The 17,223-nt window shown below is 56.6% G+C and overlaps 2 protein-coding genes across 2 annotated transcripts in view; both read right to left on the minus strand.

Moving 5' to 3' along the window:
* Window positions 1-366: 366 nt before the first annotated feature.
* Window positions 367-12,009, minus strand: LOC138819978 (C-type lectin domain family 1 member A-like). The gene is made up of 6 exons (XM_070011572.1): window positions 11,823-12,009; window positions 6,733-6,831; window positions 4,957-5,133; window positions 4,211-4,362; window positions 2,865-2,980; window positions 367-1,429 (listed from the first exon to the last, which is right to left on the minus strand). The coding sequence occupies exons 1-6, from the start codon at window positions 11,935-11,937 to the stop codon at window positions 1,267-1,269; spliced, it is 822 nt and encodes a 273-aa protein (XP_069867673.1). The 5' UTR covers window positions 11,938-12,009; the 3' UTR covers window positions 367-1,266.
* A 454-nt stretch (window positions 12,010-12,463) lies between these two features.
* The window catches only part of LOC138820145 (C-type lectin domain family 7 member A-like), a 7,581-nt gene continuing 2,821 nt past the window's right edge, over window positions 12,464-17,223 (minus strand). The window contains exons 2-5 of the mRNA XM_070011858.1: window positions 16,659-16,757; window positions 14,452-14,603; window positions 13,488-13,606; window positions 12,464-12,666 (exon numbers count right to left, since the gene is read on the minus strand). Of these exons, the coding sequence (XP_069867959.1) occupies window positions 12,537-12,666; window positions 13,488-13,606; window positions 14,452-14,603; window positions 16,659-16,757 (500 nt within the window). The 3' untranslated portion in view covers window positions 12,464-12,536. The remainder of the gene's footprint in view (window positions 12,667-13,487; window positions 13,607-14,451; window positions 14,604-16,658; window positions 16,758-17,223) is intronic.

Below are 17,223 nucleotides of genomic sequence, written 5' to 3' on the forward strand. Positions count from 1 at the left end.
AGGAGGCTGAGGATCAAAGCCAGCCAGAGCAGGAAAGTTCCTGAGACTCTAACCTCCAACCACCCAGCAAAGAAGCAGAAGCAGAGGCGTGGCTCGAGTGGCAGAGCACCAGCCTTGAGGGAAAAGCTCAGGGACAGCGCCCAGGCCCTGAGTTCAAGCCTAACGTTAGTGCGTGCGCACACACACACACACACACACGCACACACACACATGCACACACACATGCACACACACATGCACACACACACGTACGCCCACACGCGCGCACACACGCACACACGCACACACACACACACACACACACACACATATTCCTTTGCTGATTTTTCCCACAGGTCACAAATCCATTCACATTACCCGCTTCACATTATTTACATTTATTATGATGATTCATCTTCAGTCAGGTGCTGGTGGCTCCCGCCTGTCACCCCAGCTACTCAAGAGGCTGAGATCGGAGGATCACGGTTGGAGGTCAGCCCAGCCTTTAGGAAAGTCCACAAGACTCTTCTCTCCAATGAACCAGCCACAAGCTGGAAGTGGCGCTGTGGCTCAAGTGGTGGTCACCAACCTTGAGGGAAAAAGCTCAGGGACAGTGCTCAGGCCCTGAGTTCAAGCCCCAGGACTGGCTCTAATAATAATAATAATAATAATAATAATAATAATAATAATAAAGTCTTCAGTCCCTGAAAGGTATAGGCATTAATCAATTGAGAGGAAGGAAGAACTAAAACCAAACTTCCAGGTGCTGGTTTGAGACATGACGTTCCTGATCTTCAGTCCCTCGGAAGATAGAATCCGGGAGGTGATTTTGCCATAGAACCAGAGTTGCGGTGATTGCTTTGCTGTGCGCCATGGCTCATGCCTGTAATGCCAGCCACTCGGGGGGGGGGTGGGCTTGAGGTTCAAAGCCAGCCCAGGCAGCAAAGTCCATGAGACTCTCATCTCTAATGAACCACCAAAAGGCCGGAGGTGGGGCCGTGGCTCAAGCGGTAGAGCGCCCAGACTTGAGCACCAAGAGGCTCAGGGGCAGCACCCAGGCCCTGAGTTCCAACCCCAGGACTGACCCAACGAAAGCAAAGCAGAGGGTTTTCTCTGAGTCAGAGGCTGGGCTCCTGGGGCGGGCAGCAGGCCATGCTGGGCTGAAGATTGCTTGTGCTTTGGTAGCTGGTGGCTTGATTGGGTCACCCCCTTGTTCTCGGCGGGGCTGGCGGGCCTCCTGGCTCTCCGAGGCTGCCAGAGCCCCCCGGTCGCCTGCCGCCTCCCTGGTCAGCGGCCAGGCCCCTCGGCCAGCGCGGGGTCCACGGGCCCGGCGGGGCTCATGCAGGCGCAGAGCCGCAGCTCCCGGCAGTCCTTGGACAGGGCCCTGCCCTGGACGATGGTCACGCAGTCCTGGGCCCGCACGCGGGAGGCGTCCACCACCACCTCAAACCTCACACCACACAGGAGAGCAGCGCGGTCAGGCCCCAAGGCCGGGCCCGGGGCGTCCCGCAGGGGCTGGGGGGTGGCTTGGGGCACAGCGCTCGCCTAGCCTGCAGGAGCCCTGGGGTTCAGTGGGGAGGGTGGGCTGGGCTGGGCTGGAGTGGGGTGAGCTGGGGAGGAGGGCGTGGGGGAGGAGGGCACGGGGGAGGAGGGCGCCGGCCGCCTCCATCTTCTCCTTATTCCTTTGCTCAAGGCTGGCACTGACCCTAGAGCCACGTCCCATTGCCTGCTCCCAACCCTCCCCTCCTTCCCTCCCCTCCCCTCTCCCCTCCCCTCCCCTCCTTCCCTCCCCTCCCTTCTCCCCTCCCCTCTCTCCTTCCCTTCTTCCCTTCCTCCCTGCCCCTCCTTCCCTCCCCTCCTTCCCTCCCCTCACCTACTGTTCCTCCCCTCTCCTCACCTCTCCCCTCCCCTCCCTTCTCACCTCCCCCTTTTCCTCCCATCTTCCCTCCCAGTTTCTCTCTTCCCCTCCCCCTCCTCTCCTGCCCCTCCCTTCCCCTCTCCCTCACTCACACCAACAGTGATCACACCACAGTGACCACACGGCAGCGATCACACCACAGAGATCACACCACAGTGACCACACCACAGAGATCACACCGCAGAGATCACACCACAGAGATCACACCACAGTGACCACACGGCAGTGATCACACCGCAGTGATCACACTGCAGCGATCACACCACAGAGATCACACCACAGTGACCACACCGCAGCGATCACACCGCAGCAATCACACCAGAGATCACACCACAGAGATCACACCTCAGCGATCACACCCCAGCGATCACACCACAGAGATCACACCACAGTGATCACACCACAGAGATCACACCACAGTGATCACACCGCAAGAATCACACTGCAGGAATCACACCGCAGCGACCACACCACAGCAATCACACCGCAGCGATCACACCACAGAGATCACACCGCAGCGACCACACCACAGAGATCACACCACAGTGATCACACCGCAGCAATCACACCCACACTGCACCCTGTGTGTCCAGACACTCTTCTGGAATTTGTCCTGCAGCAGAAGCCACGGGATCGCACCTGCCCTGCGTGGTCCAGGCCCCGCCCTCCAGCCACGCCCCACACCCACCCTCCTGCCACGCCCCCTCCACGCCCCACCCTCCAGCCACGCCCCACCCTCCAGCCATGCCCCCTCCACACCCCCCCTCCTGCCACGCCCCCTCCACGCCCCACCCTCCAGCCATGCCCCCTCCACACCCCACCCTCCAGCCATGCCCCCTCCACGCCCCACCCTCCTGCCACACCCACCCTCCAGCCACACCCTCCAGCCACACCCTCCAGCCAGGCCCACCACAACCTCCCCACCCCTCCCACCCCCTCCCCGCCCCGTCCCCAGCCCGGGACTCACAGATGCGGGGCGAGGGCCGCGCCGTCCGCCCACAGCCAGGCGCCGCCCGCCCGGCGTGTCAGCCCCGTCCAGTACGAATCGAAGAACTCCGAGTAGCTGCGCCTGCGCGCCTCGGCCTGCGGGGGCGGAGCAGCGGGAGCTGGGCGCGGGGCTCCACCCACCCCGCCCAGAGCCCCTCCCACAGCCCACAGCCCTGCCAAGAGCCCCGCCCACATCTCAGAGCCCCGCCCACAGCCCTGCCCACAGCCCTGCCCAGAGCCCACAGCCCCGCCCAGAGCCCACAGCCCCTCCCACAGCCCCTCCCACAGCCCAGAGCCCCGCCCACAGCCCAGAGCCCCGCCCACAGCCCAGAGCCCAGAGCCCCGCCCACAGCCCACAGCCCCGCCCACAGCCCAGAGCCCAGAGCCCAGAGCCCCACCTAGGCCGCCGGGGCACTGAGGGACAGAGCCCGGGCCAGGTTCAAGACCCAGGGTTAGCAGAGAAAGGGGGGGAGAAGAGAGAAGAGAGGGAGACACACACACACAGAGACACAGACAGACAGACAGACAGAGATAGACAGGCAGAGACAGACAGACAGACAGAGACAGACAGGCAGAGACAGACAGGCAGAGACAGGCAGAGACAGACAGAGACAGACAGACAGACAGGCAGAGACAGACAGACAGAGGGACAGAAACAGACAGAGACAGAGAGACAGAGACAGACAGAGACAGAGACAGAGAGACAGAAAAGGAAGGAAGGAGTGGAGGGAGCAACGGAGGAAGGAAGCGAGCAGCCATCATGAGCTCCTTCAGAGGGAGATTCAGAGTTGAACCCAGGACCTTTGGTCTTGCTGAGTATGAATTCATGTTGGTGTTCTGTAACCCAGAATCACAACCAAGACTTATGTCATCCATGATGGGTGTGTGTGTGCATGCGTGCATGTGTGCGTGTGCGTGCATGTGTGTACGTGCACGTGTGTGCATGTGCGTGCACGCATGTGCGTGTGTGCGTGCATGTGTGTGCACGTGTGTGCGTGTGTTGCGCGCATGTGTGTGCGTGTGTGTGCGTGCATGCGTGCATGTGTGTGCATGCAGTACTGGGGCTTGAACTCATGGCCTGGCAGCTGTCCTTGAGGTTTTCCGCTCGAGGATGGTGCTCTACCACGTGAGCCACAGCTGCACTTCGGCTTTTGGGTGTTTAGTTGGAGATGAGAGTCTCACAGACGTGCCTGCCCGGGGCTGGCTTTGAACCGCGATCCTCAGCTCTCAGCCTCCTGAGTCGCTGGGGTGAGTGGCGTGAGCCCCTGTGCCTGGCGGTGTTGCTCTTACCATCCTCTTCCAGCCCTAGGAAGACCCAGCACTTACCAGAACGTCCTGCGTGTCTATCTTCAGCATGGTGGCGTTCTCCGCCTCACAGTAGGACTGACAGCCTTGCCAGCTGCGGCTGTCTCCGGAGAACTTGTAGCACCTGGCTCCCTGCCATCGCCACGTGTCCGGGCACGGGCTGCACCTGTGTCCTGTGTGCGGGGGAGGAAGGGACTAGCGGGGATCGCGCTCGGTCGGCTAAGCCACGGGTGTGTCTTGGGTCTGGAGGTGTGGCTCAAGCGGTAGAGCACCAGCCCAGCAGGCCGAAGGCCCAGGGCCAAACCTCAGTGGTGAGAGAGGGGGGGAAAGAGAAGGAAGAAACAAAGAAGGGAGGGAGGGAGGGAGGGAGGGAGAAGGCAGGCAGGTGGGCACAGGGCTGATGGCAGGAATCCATGAGGATCTCGGTTCAAAGCCAGCCCGGACAGAGCAGGTGGAGAGCCTCTTCTCTGCAATGAAGTCAGCCAAAAGCTGGGAGTGGAGCCAGGGATTGTGTGGGGAGGGCGCCAGCTTTAGAGTAACCATGCGAGGCCCTGAGTTCAAAGCCCCTGTACGCACGCACACGCGTGCACACACACACACACACACACACACACACGTGAGCGCGCGAAGGGCTTTTGTGCGTTGTGACTCAGACACGCAGTGCGTGTGCTCTTCCAGCCCTGCCCCTGGCCTCCGTCTGCGCACTCCGGCGTCCGGCCCACGCGGGTCACGGACACGCGTGACGGGGACGATCCGGGGCAGCCTACCTGCTCGTGTGTCGTACAGCTCGCGGCACAGTCTCTCGGCCACCCTCTGCAGACTTCCCGCCAGCGCGCGGCTGTGCGCCCGCAGCGCCTGCAGCTCTCCTGAGAGGGTCCCCAGCCGCTCCTCCATCTCAGAAAGGCTTCCTCGCTGGGAATTGGAGAGCTGGTAGAACTGGAAAACTGCCCCCGGGGACAGGTCACACTGATTAGTGTGTGTGTGTGTGCACGTGCCAGTCCAAGGACTCGAACTCAGGGCCCGGGTGCAGCCTCTGAGCTTCTGTGCTCAAAGCTGACTCTCTAACACGCGAGCCACGCCTCTGTTTTTAGCTTTTGTGGGTGGTTCATGGGCGATCAGAGTCTCACAGACTTTCCGGCCCGGGCTGGCTTTGAACCGCGATCCTCAGATCTCAGGCGGGAGCCGCCAGCGCTGGCTCTGTTGCTTTTCCCACATATGGGGAAATGTTTTTTGTTTTGTGTTTTTCCAGTCTGTTCTTCAAGATCTCAGACTCTGGGATCTCCGGCTGCCATATTCAGACTCGGACTCCAGTCTGCAAGTGATTAATTGTGTCACCTTGGCAAACGCATTGCTCTAAATAGGTCTGAACATATGGAGCAAAACAGCAGCTCTCGACTTCAGAACTAAGTTCTTGGTGGGCGCCGGTGGCTCCCGCCTGTCAGCCCAGCGACCTGGGAGGCTGAGGTCTGAGGATCCAGGTTCAAAGCCAGCCCAGGCAGGCAGATTTGAGAGACTTGGGATACCATCTCCTTGCTTCTTTCCCTCGGTCTCTTCTCTCTTTCTTTTTCTCTCTCTTCTTCACTCTCTCTTTTTCTCCTTGCTCTGTCCCTGCCCCTGTTCACACTCCTAGCTTTGTCATTTATTCTTGTCACGTGTGTATGTGTCTTCATTCAGTGTTTTATTTGCAGGCATGAAGAATTGGGGCATAGGATCGGAGCTGTGGCTCTGTTGGTACAGCACCAGCTAATGAGCAAAAGCGGCAGGTCCTGAGTTCCTGGGGCTTGAACTCGGGGCCTGGGCACTCCCCAGAGCTGGTTAACTAGAGGGAAGGTTGGCTTGGAACCCTGACCCTCAGATCTCAGCCTCCTGAGTAGCTGGGATAACAGGCGGGAGCCACCGGCGCCCAGCTCAAATCATTCTTACCTCAAACCCAGTACCTAACGCCAGTGGAATGATTAATGATGGACCTTAATACCACTGCTATCTCCGGGCATTTACGTATTTGCCTTGAAGCTGGATGCTGGTAGCTCCCGCCTGTCATCCCAGCTTCTCAGGAGGCTGAGATCTGAGGATCGCGGTTCAAAGCCAGCCCAGGCAGGAACATCCATGAGACTCTGATCTCCAAGGAACCACCAGAAAACTGGAAGTGGCGCTGTGGCTCACGTGGTAGAGCGCCAGCCTGGAGCACAAAAGCTTAGGGACAGCGCCCAGGCCCTGAGTTCAAGCCCGGGTACACACACACACACACACACACACACACACACACACACACACACACACTGCTTTATGCCCCAGACTTCCAGAATTTAAGTTAAATCTTTAAAAATCCACAGCAAGATTTTTTTTTGTTTCTCTTAGACAAACCTTGAGACCCTGCCCTCCCCCCTCCTCCCTCCCCCCCCGCCGCTCCCCCTCCCCCCCTGCCGCTCCCCCCTCCCCCCCCCCGGCTGCTCCCCCCTCCCCTTCCCCCCCCCCCGCCGCTCCCCCTCCCCCCCCCCGCCGCTCCCCCTCCCCCAGCCAACGCAGAGTCTGGATGGACTTACACACAAGACCCAGGGCTACAAGACCGACCATCAGCACCAAGCAGAGAGTGAGCAGGGCCAGGGCCAGGGCGCGCCACGCTGCACAGCCAGCCTTGCGCTCTGCGGGCAGAGAGAGAGAGAGAGAGAGAGAGAAATGGGGGGGGTCCATCTTCCTCCTAGTATAGAAACCAGCCCCCCACCCCTGGGAGAACTCGCTCCAGACAGGAAAGAGTTCATGTGGAACTAAAGTAACCCAGGGGCGATAATACACACTCGTTTCTGGGGGGCGGGGGGAGTGTGCGTGTGTGTCAGTGTTGGGATTTGAACTCAGGGCCTGGGCGCTGTCCCTGAGCTTTTCTTCCTCAAGGCCAGGGCTCTGCCGCTTGAGCCCCAGAGCCACTTCTGGCTTCCATTGGAACGAAGAGTCTCACAAACTTTACTATCCAGGCTGGCCTCGAACCACAGTCCTCAGGGCTCAGCCTCCTGCATAGCTGGGATGACAGGCGTGAGCGCCGGTGCCTGACTGATCGTCTTAATTGGATCACGAGGTAAAGCCCTCTCGCCAACATCTCCCCAGTCCTGCTGTGCCCTGAAGTATCTGTCTGTCTGTCTGTCTGTCTGTCTGTGCCAGCGCTGGGCATTGAACTCAGACCATCCTCTCACTTCAGCTTTGCACTCAAGGCTGGCGCTCTACCGCTTGAACCACAGCTCCATGTCTGGTTTTCTGGGGGTTCCTTGGAGAGCAGAGTCTCGGGGACTCTGCTGCCCCGGCTGGGCGGTGGCTCCCGCCTGTCATCCCAGCGACTCGGGGAGGGGGGAGGGCAGGGTGTCTCAGTCTTCAGCGGGTGCAGGGTTGACTTGGCCGGGCTTTCCCGGGTTGCAGCAGCGTGGGGCCCGGCCCGGGGCTGTGTCATTGGTAGAGAGGCCGGGGCCGGGCTGCTATAAACACCCGGGAATCACCGGAGATGTCCGTGGGAAGCCACGCAGCTTCCCGGACTCCTCTTCCTAGGGCCGCGGGAGGAAAGGTCACAGGGCCAGGGCCGCGTTCTGAACAGAAGCCCCTTTGTTCTTAGAGGAAGTGCGGGTGGAGATGCCCATAGTCCTCACTACGCAGCAACAAGGACTCAAATCTAAGGCCTACAGGAAAATAGATGCACACTACCAAATAGGTGTGTGCAAATATATAGGAAAAATACATGTATATATACACAGACAGGGCTGGGCAGGTGGCTCAGTGGTAGAGCGCTTGCCTTGCATGCATGAGGCCCTGGGTTCGATTCCTCAGCACCACATAAGCAGAAAAAGAAAAAAGCTGGAAGTGGCGCTGTGGCTCAAGTGGTAGAGCGCCAGCCTTGCGCTGAAGAGCTGAGGGACAGCGCCCAGGCCCAGAGTTCAGGCCCATGACCGGACCCCCCCCAAAAAAAAACCAAACATAGCTTCTGCACAGATAAAGCTATCGCAACCAAGCTAGAAAGACAACCAACTAATTGGGAAAAAATATTTACCAGCAATATATCAGACAAGGGGTTAACATCCTGTATATACAGGGAACTCAAGAAACTAATCCCTCCCAAACCTAACAAACCAATTACTAAATGGGCAAGGGAACTAAAGAGGGACTTCTCAAATGAAGAAATAAAAATGGCAAAGAAACACATGAGGAAATGTTCATCATCCCTGGTGGTGAAGGAAATGCAAATAAAGACAACCCTGAGATACCACCTTACCCCAGTCAGAATGTCCCACATCCACAAATCAGCCAACGACAAATGCTGGAGGGGATGTGGAGAACGAGGAACGCTATTACACTGCTGGTGGGAATGTACACTCATACAACCACTTTGGAAAGCAGTCTGGAGGGTCCTTAGAAAGCTAAAGATTGACCTCCCTTACGGCCCAGTCATACCACTTCTAGGCATCTACCCTGAACAACAGGAACCAATATACAAGGACACGTGCACCTCCATGTTTATTGCAGCACTGTTCACAATAGCTAGGATATGGAAACAACCTAGATGCCCCACCACAGATGAATGGATCCAAAAATTGTGGTATCTATACACAATGGAATATTATGCAGCCATTAGAAATGACAAAATAATGGCATTTGCAGGGAAATGGATGGAGCTAGAAGGAACCATGTTGAGCGAGGTAAGCCAAGAACGAAGAGACAAACAGTACATGGTCTCCCTGATAAGTGGATGATAAATCCAAAATGTTAGGTGATATGACAAAACTAACAGGACTTAAAAAACAAAGAACTCCCACTCATCTGGTTGAACCACTACCAAATATCCCCATGCTGCTGATCACATATATGGTATATAACATATGAGCACCGTTATATATTACAGACTGTGATAGACAATTTGCTCCAGGAAAGTTAGAATGAACTTGTGACTTTAAATGAGCATCATTATTCCACAATACTGTGAATTTCCGGAAATTAAGTAATCACTTAATCACAATCAAAAAAAAAAAAAAAAAAGAACCTTGGGGAAGGGAGGGAGGGAGGGGATGGTAGGGGGAAAACAATGGAGGGGGTAACAATGTTCAAGAGGAAGTGTACTCATTACCCCACTCATGTAACTGTAACCCTCTGTATAGTATCTTTACAATAAAAAAATTAAAAAAAAAAAAACCAAACATACACAGACAGAAAATATCAATCTATCTATCTATCTATCTATCTATCTATCTATCTATCTATCTATCTATCTATACTTATTTGGTAATGTGCATTTATACATAATTTTAATTATATATAATTTATACATTATAAATATTATTACTTACATTTATTATGTTTCAAGCATTATATTATATATTGTATTATATTCAAGTATTTCTATTTTTTCCCCTTTTTACTGTGCCAGCCTGAGGCCTGAACTTGGGGCTTGAGCGCTGTCTCTGAGCAACTTTTGCTCAAGGTGGGTGCTCTACCACCTGAACCACGGCGCCACTGCCAGTTTTCTGGTGGTCCATTGGAGATCAGAGTCTCATGGACTTTCCTTGCTGCGGCTGGATTGGAACTCGGATCCTCAAACCTCAGCCTCCGGCGCTCACGTGCTGTGTGCGTGTGTGTGTGTGTGCGTGTGTGTGCGTGTGCGTGTGAGTGTGTGTGTGGCTCATGCCTGGCATCCCAGACACTCAGGAGGCTGAGATCTGAGGATCGCGGTTCAAAGCCAGCCGGGGCAGGAAAACTTCATGAGCCTCTGATCTCCAGTGAACCACCAGGAGACCGGAAGTGGCGCTGTGGCTCAAGCGGTAGAGCGCCAGCCTTGAGCAGAAAAAGCCGAGTCAAGGCTGGAGGCCTGAGTTCAAGCCTCTGCACCAGCCCATGGCAAAACAGAACAACCAAGCCAACAGCAGGGGACACTCGGGATCCCCGGGAAGTTCCTCCTTGTGGGTGAACCGGGGCTGGGCCCCGTGGGGTTCCTGGGTCTTTGTGCTCAGTGCTCCTGACAGAGAGCTTCAGTTCCTCTCCCTCAGTGAGTTTTAGTCAACAGTACTAAACAACGTCCACTGTCATCGGCGTGTTGTCAGTGGGGACCCGCAGCCCCAAGCACAAGGCGCTAACTTGTCCAAGATCCCAGGTGCCAAGTGCCCTGCCTGGTCCTCGAATCTAGAACTTAGTCCCATCTGTACTGAGCCCTGAGCAGTCTTGTCTGTACTGAGCCCCAAGCACCCTGTGTTAACTTGTCCCTCCATGATCCCAGGTGCCAAGGGTCATGCCTGGTACCTGAATGAACCCGTTTCATCTGTGCTGAGCCCTGAGCATAGTGTGTTAACTTGTTCATGATTCCAGATGCTAAGTGTCAGGCCTAGTATCTGAATGAACTCAGTCTCATCTGTACTGAGCCCTAAGCACCCTGTGTGAACTGGTCCACGATCCCAGGTGCCAAGGTACTTGAATCTCAAACCTATCCTCAAACACATTGTGTTAACTCATCCAAGATCCCAGGTGCTAAGTATCCTGCCTGGTACTGGAATCTGGAACTTAGTCCCATCTGAACTGAGCCTGAAGCACCCTGTGTTAACTTGTCCACAATCCCTGGTGCCCAGGGCCCTGCCTGGGACTGGAATCTGGAACCTGACCACACCTGTATCAGGGTGTGATGACCCCCACACACACACACACAACTGTAATCCCCAGAGAGAACCGCAGCTCCCCGTGCATGGAAATCCAACCAAGGGGCAGAAGAAGCTGTACACGGACAGCTAAGAAGACGGGTCTGGGGCCAGCCAGCCTCTCCTTCCCGCAATTCCATCGTCCCCGTAGTAGTCAGAGACCCCATCCATCGAGTCATCCGAGCTCCGTGGAGCCACCCGCAGGACGGGATTGAAGCGCAGGGTTTCAGAGCCGGCGGAGGCTCGGGGAGAAGTACCTGCCTTCCGCCACCTCCACACCATTACCAACTGCACATTTGCCGCTGACGTGACACCCCAAGACCCCTCGGGGGTTCAGAGCCGTGACACAGCCCAGCCCATGGGATTTCGTGGTAGGCATGCTTGCCGGTGGGTACCAGGTCTTGAACTCAGAGCCTCAGGCTCCAATTCTGCATTCTCGCTCAGGGTGGGTACTCTACCCCTTGAGCCACGCCTCCAGGCCAGCATTTTGCTGGTTACATCTCAGAGACTTTCCCGCCTGGGGGTCCCGGTGAACCGCCATCCTCCGGACCGCAGACCCGTGAGTGGCTGTGATTGTAGGCGTGACTGTCGGGCGCCCGCCGATACAGAGAGTGATGACAACCATCATTCACTAATCCACAGAGAAGTCGTCCTCGGTGGAGACCCGAGTTCAAACACAGCCGCCCCCAAGAAAGGACGTCTTCCCCAATCCAATCCCCAAGTCCGGAAAAGAGAAAGAAATGTACAGAGAGGCAACCCCAGACTCCACGTGGGCAGGGAATTAGCTGGCAGGAAGCCCACCTCCGCCACTTCCTCCCCGACACACCCATTGCCAAGAAAACCACAGTCAGATCCTGGAGAAAAACAACCCCGGCACCCACGTTTCCCTGTCTTTCCCCAGAAGTTGCCTTGGCCCAGGCAGAGACCTCATCTCACACACCTCTCCGGAGTCCTAGCTCACCGGCGCCAGACATTAGTACCTGCAGGCTTGGGCTGGGGCTGGCCGGCCAAGGTGAAAGTCTGGGAGGCCAGGCTGGCGCTGGTATCCCATTCGTCCTCCCAGAAGCCCTCGGTGCTGCTGCACTTGGCCTGCATCCTGACGGCCGGCCTCGGAGCCCTGCGGCTGCGGGGGGCAAAGCCGGCCCCGAGCAGCGAGGAGCAGCTCCCGGTGGTGGAAAGTGCTAGAAGGCACTCCCAGCCCGCCTGGGAAAACTCTGACTGCATTTCCTGCTGGGAGGGGCTGGGCCTGTCTAATGGCCAAATTGGTGGAGACACAGCACGTGAGCGTGTGTGAGCATGTGTGTGTGTGCGTGTCTGGTCTGGGTTGGCCCAGAAGAAGCCACCTTCTTCCACCCCCAAGGAAAACCTCTGCAGGAAGTTTTCACGCCTGTCACCCCAGCTACTCGGGAGGCTGAGACCTGAGGATCACGGTTCAAAGCCAGCCTGGGCAGGAACGTGCCTGAGCCTCTGATCCCCCAGGAACCACCGCAAAGCCGGAAGTAGAGGTGTGGCTCAAGGGGTAGAGCGCCAGCCTCGAGTGGGGAAAGCTGGGGGACCGAGTCCAAGGCCCCCCCGACCAGCCAACACGCACGCACAAGCTCGCAGCTTCGTGTTTGCGGCCTCAGAAATCACTCCGTTTTATTTTGTTTTTTGAGCCATTTTTACAATCGCGCGTCTTCATCTCCTCTGGCCTCTTACACAGACAACCTCTCGCAGATACTAAATGCGGGCGTGTGACACAACTGAGTGTAAATGTCCGACCCGTGGATCCAGGCACAGGAGTCAGGGGCCCCCTCCTGGGGGGCTGTGCTTCTGAGAGGAAATCTGTTGAAATAAAATGCCGTGGGGTGAGCCCAGGGCCGGGGCTCCGGCCTGCCATCCCGGCCACGCAGGAGGCTGAGACCCGAGGATCGCGGTTCAAAGCCAGCCCGGGCAGGAACGTCCCCGAGAGTCTGATCTCCCGTGAGCCATCAAAAAGCCGGAAGTGGTGCTGTGGCTCAAGTGGTAGAGCGCCAGCCTTGAGCTGAAGAGCTCAGGCACAGTGCCCAGGCCCCGAGTTCAGCCCCGGGACTGGCACACACACTAAGAAAGATGATGTCAATGATCAAGTGGGAATAGAATTATCTCCATAATTAAAGAAGAAAATTGACCTTTTAAACACCCCACTGTGTATATTCTACCAAAAAACATGGCTTCTTTGTCCTTTACTTTGCTCCACACAAAGTATAGTTGCACTAATGTGTATGTGTGTGTGTGTGTGTGTGTGTGTGTGTGTGTGTGTGTGTGTGTGTGTGTGTGTGTACTGGGCTTGAACTCAGGGCTTGGCGCCTTCATTTGTTAGTCAAGGCTGGTGCTCTACCACTTGAGCCACAACTCCACTTCCAGCCTTTTGCTGGTTCATTGCAGAGAAGAGTCTCAGGGACGTTCCTGCCCAGCCTGGCCTCCAACCGCGAGCCTCCGATCTCAGCCTCCTGAGCGGCTGGGATGGCAGGCGGGAGCCTCTACCCTTTTGGAGGTCTCTGTTTTGGGGTTCCCCGTTGCCACACTTTCTGTCCTCCCAGGTGGCCAGGTGATTCAGCTCTCCATGTCAGGGCCCTTCTCCTCTGTCGGAGGAAGGTGATGGAGCCGTGTGTGTGGCATCTTACATGTCAGGAGAGAGCGCAGACCCATCTTCCCAGAGCCACGGCCCCTGGGCGCCGCGCCAGGAAAGGCCCAGCCAGAAGGCATTGGCAGGATGGAGAGATGTTTGGCTTCTTACAAAATCCTGCAACGGAAATCAAGGCAAGGTCAGGTCACCTTCCAGACACTTGCGTGTCCAGGACATGGGGAAAAATACTGGCCGGGCGCCGGAAGCTCCGGCCTGCAATCCAGCTGCCCAGGAGGCTGAGATCTGAGGATCTCGGTTCAAAGCCAGCCCGGGCAGGAAAGTCCGTGAGACTCTGACCTCCAATGAACCACCAAAATGATATCAAACCTAACAGAAATGGCAGCTGTGGCTCAGGGGGTAGAACACCGGTCTTGAGTGGAAAAAGCCAAACAAGAACTCGAGGCCTTGAGTCAAAATGACCATGCGCACGCGTGTGCGTGCACACACACGCACGCACGCGCACACACGCTACGAAAAATCAGCCTTGGCTTTGTGGAGTCAGACGAATATGAAACGCATTCGAAAAAATGTATGTTCAAGTGACGTGTGATGACATTCTAAATAACGTAGAGAGCGTGCTGTGTGAGTTACACGCGTATCACACGCGAGTGTAGCTATTTTGGAGAACACTGAAAGTTATTTTCCCTTAGAGAAAAAAAATATACATATATATATATATATATATATATATATGTATGTATGTATTGTTGCTGTCTTGGGATTTGAACTCAGGGCCTGGGCGCTGTCCCTGAGCTCCTCTTACAGCAGCCGGTGCTCTACCCCTTGAGCCACGCTGGTTTCCATGTTTGCTGGTGGCTCATTGGAGATCAGAGTCTCACGGACTTTCCTGCCCGGGCTGGCCTCCAACGGTGATCCTCAGATCTCGGCCTCCTGAGCAGCCGGGGTGACGGGCAGAGGACAGGGCGGTGGGTCCCAGGGCCGGGGTGAATGGCTGTACTTACAAGCTCTTCCGGGCTCTCAATGGCCAGGAGCGTGGAGTCTAGGCGGGAGCAGCGTCTCCGGCTTCCGTTCCAGGAATCCAGGGACCAAACCAACCGGTAGCAGCTGGCGCCGTGTCTGGACCAGCTTCGGGGACAGGGCTGGGAGGGGAGGCCTGGGAGGGAAGGCTCGGGCTGTCGAGTTCGTCGGGGACCCGTCCACCCTCTCCCCCTCCCACGTGAGCACATCGGGAGCCGCCAGGCTTCCATGTGTCATGGAAGATGGAGAGGTGGGATCTGGGAGCATTGTGCACGTGTGTGCGTGTGCACGTGCGCTGTGTGCACGTGTGTGCGTGTGCACGTGTGCGTGTGCATGTGTGCGTGTGTGTGCACACACCGGTCCTGGGCCTTGCACGCAGGGCCTGGTCACTCTCCCTGAGCTTCTGAACTCAAGGCTGGCGTTCCTCCGCTTGAGCCACGGCGTCACGTCGGCTTTTTGGTGGAGATCAGAGTCTGGCGACTTCCCTGGCCTGGCCGGCTGTGAACCATGATCCTCACATGGCAGCCTCCCGGGCGGCGGGGATCCAGGGCCACCTCCCCCTCGCCTGCCATCCCAGCTACTCGGGAGGCTGAGATCTGAGGATCAGGGTTCAAAGCCAGCCTGGGCAGGAAAGTCCGTGAGACTCTTATCTCCAAGGAACCACCAGAAAACCAGAAGTGGCGCCGTGGCTCAAGGGGTAGAGCGCCCGCCTTGAGCTGAAGAGCTGAGGGACGGCGCCAGGCCCTGTCTGGGATCAGCACCAAAAGGCAAGGAAGGGGAGGGCAGGAGAGGAGCCGTGGCCCTTGCCTGTGGGAATGGCCGCCCGGGTGGGGGCCGCGCCGGCTTCCCCTGCCGCCTCGGTGCTGGGCTCACGGCTCGGTGGCCAGGCATGGCGGCCCGCTGCGCCGCTCCCTGAACTCCGTCTCTGCAACACTGCACACAGAACGCGCAGTGATGAACAGAAAACCAGCGACGGCAGTGCTCGGATGCACTCGACGCCGCTGGCCCCAGAGCCAGATTTTATTGGAATCTGTAGCCATCGCTGACTCAGGCTGGCGGCGTGGCCCACGCGGGGGAGGCCCAGCCTGGAGCCAGCGAGCTGAGCGAGGGAAGACCTGAACTCAAGGCCTGTCACCAGCAGACAATGATGATGATGATGATGATGATGATGATGATGATGATGATGATGATGATTCATCTTTGACTAATGACAAATAGATGATACACAAATAGATGGAGACACAAAGCATTAGGTGATAGTAAGGAGAGAGATGACAGATTAAGATAGATAACAGGATAGATGATATAAATGGACAGGAGGATGGATGGATGGATGGATGGGTGGCTGGATGGATGGGTGGATGGATGGGTGGATGGGTGAGTGGATAGGTGGATGGATGGATGGATGGATGGGTGGATGGGTGTGTGTATGTATGGGTGGGTGTATGGATGGCTGGGTGGATGGATGGATGGGTGGATGGGTGGGTGGGTGGGTGGGTGGGTGAGTGGATGGGTGGGTGGTTGGGTATGTGGTTGGATGGGTAGGTGGATGGGTGGATAAGTGGATGGATGGGTGGATGGGTGGGTAGATGGATGGGTGGGTGAGTGGGTGGGTAGATGATGGATGAATGAGTGGGTGTGGCTGGATGGGTAGATGGGCAGATGGGTGGGTGGGTGAATGGATGGATGGATGGATGGATGGGTAGATGGATGGGTGGGTGGGTGAATGGATGCGTGGATGGATGGGTGGATGTGTGGACGATAGATGGGTGCGTGGATGGATGGGTGGATGTGTGGATGATAGATGAGTGGATGGATGGATGGACAGATGATGGATGGATGAACAGATGATGTATATATGGATGGATGGATGGATGGATGGATGGATGGACAGATGACAGATGGATGGATAGATGATGGATGGATGGATGGAAGCCAGCCTGGGCAGGAAAGTCCATGAGACTCTGATCTCCCATGAACCACCAGAAAGCCAGAAGTGGCGCTGTGGCTCAATGTGGTAGAGCACCGAGGTGGGGCTCAGGGACAGCGCCCGGGCTCTGAGTTCCAGCCCCCGACCACCACCAACGACCACGAAAACATTCGTGTATGCTCAGCCCTTCGGGGAGGCCGGTCATGTCGTAAATGCTCATCAAACAACTCAGCCATCATTCCTCCACCTCCCAATACTCACCCAGGGTGCCGAGAACCACCGCTACGACCAGAATGACCCCGAAGAGGACGCCCAAGGTCACAGCAACGCGTCTCCAAGGAGTCAGCGCCGCCTTCTTTCCTGAGGATGTAAGAGAGAGCGAGGGGGGCTGGCAGGAGGAGGGGGGAGGGGGGCTAACGCCACAGTTCCTTCAGATCTGGCCAGGTCTAACGGGAGGTGGTTCACCAGGCGCCGGCGCTCACGCCTGTCATCCCAGCGACGCAGGAGGCTGAGATCTGAGGATCGCAGTTCAAAGCCAGCCCGGGCAGGAAAGTCTCTGAGACTCTGATCTCCCATGAACCACGAAGAAAACCAGAAGTGGAGCTGAGGCTCAAGTAGTTAGAGCACCAGCCTTGAATAAAAGAAGCTCAAGGACAGCGCCCAGGCCCTGAGTTCAAGCCCCAGGACTGGCATTGGTAATAATAATAATAATAATAATAATGCCAAGCTATAGTTCAAGACCTTCAAACCCCAATACTAGCACATACGCACAAAGAAAGGCAAGGAATCTTCCCTCCCCCAAGATTTCTGTTCTTCCCTCCGCAGT

This window comes from Dipodomys merriami, unplaced genomic scaffold, assembly GCF_024711535.1.
Source record: "Dipodomys merriami isolate MVZ:Mamm:240054 unplaced genomic scaffold, mDipMer1.0.p SCAF_84, whole genome shotgun sequence".
Classification (NCBI taxonomy): domain Eukaryota; kingdom Metazoa; phylum Chordata; class Mammalia; order Rodentia; family Heteromyidae; genus Dipodomys; species Dipodomys merriami.

Excerpts from the sequence above, each read along its gene's own strand:
- LOC138819978 (XM_070011572.1), bottom strand. The coding sequence starts at position 11,937 with ATGCAGGCCAAGTGCAGCAGCACCGAGGGCTTCTGGGAGGACGAATGG. Across the intron at positions 2,981-4,210 it reads TAGACACGCAGGACGTTCTG|GCCGAGGCGCGCAGGCGCAG; the intron begins GTAAGTGCTGGG and ends CCGCCCCCGCAG. Across the intron at positions 1,430-2,864 it reads GCGGCCCTCGCCCCGCATCT|GTTTGAGGTGGTGGTGGACG; the intron begins GTGAGTCCCGGG and ends GTGTGGTGTGAG.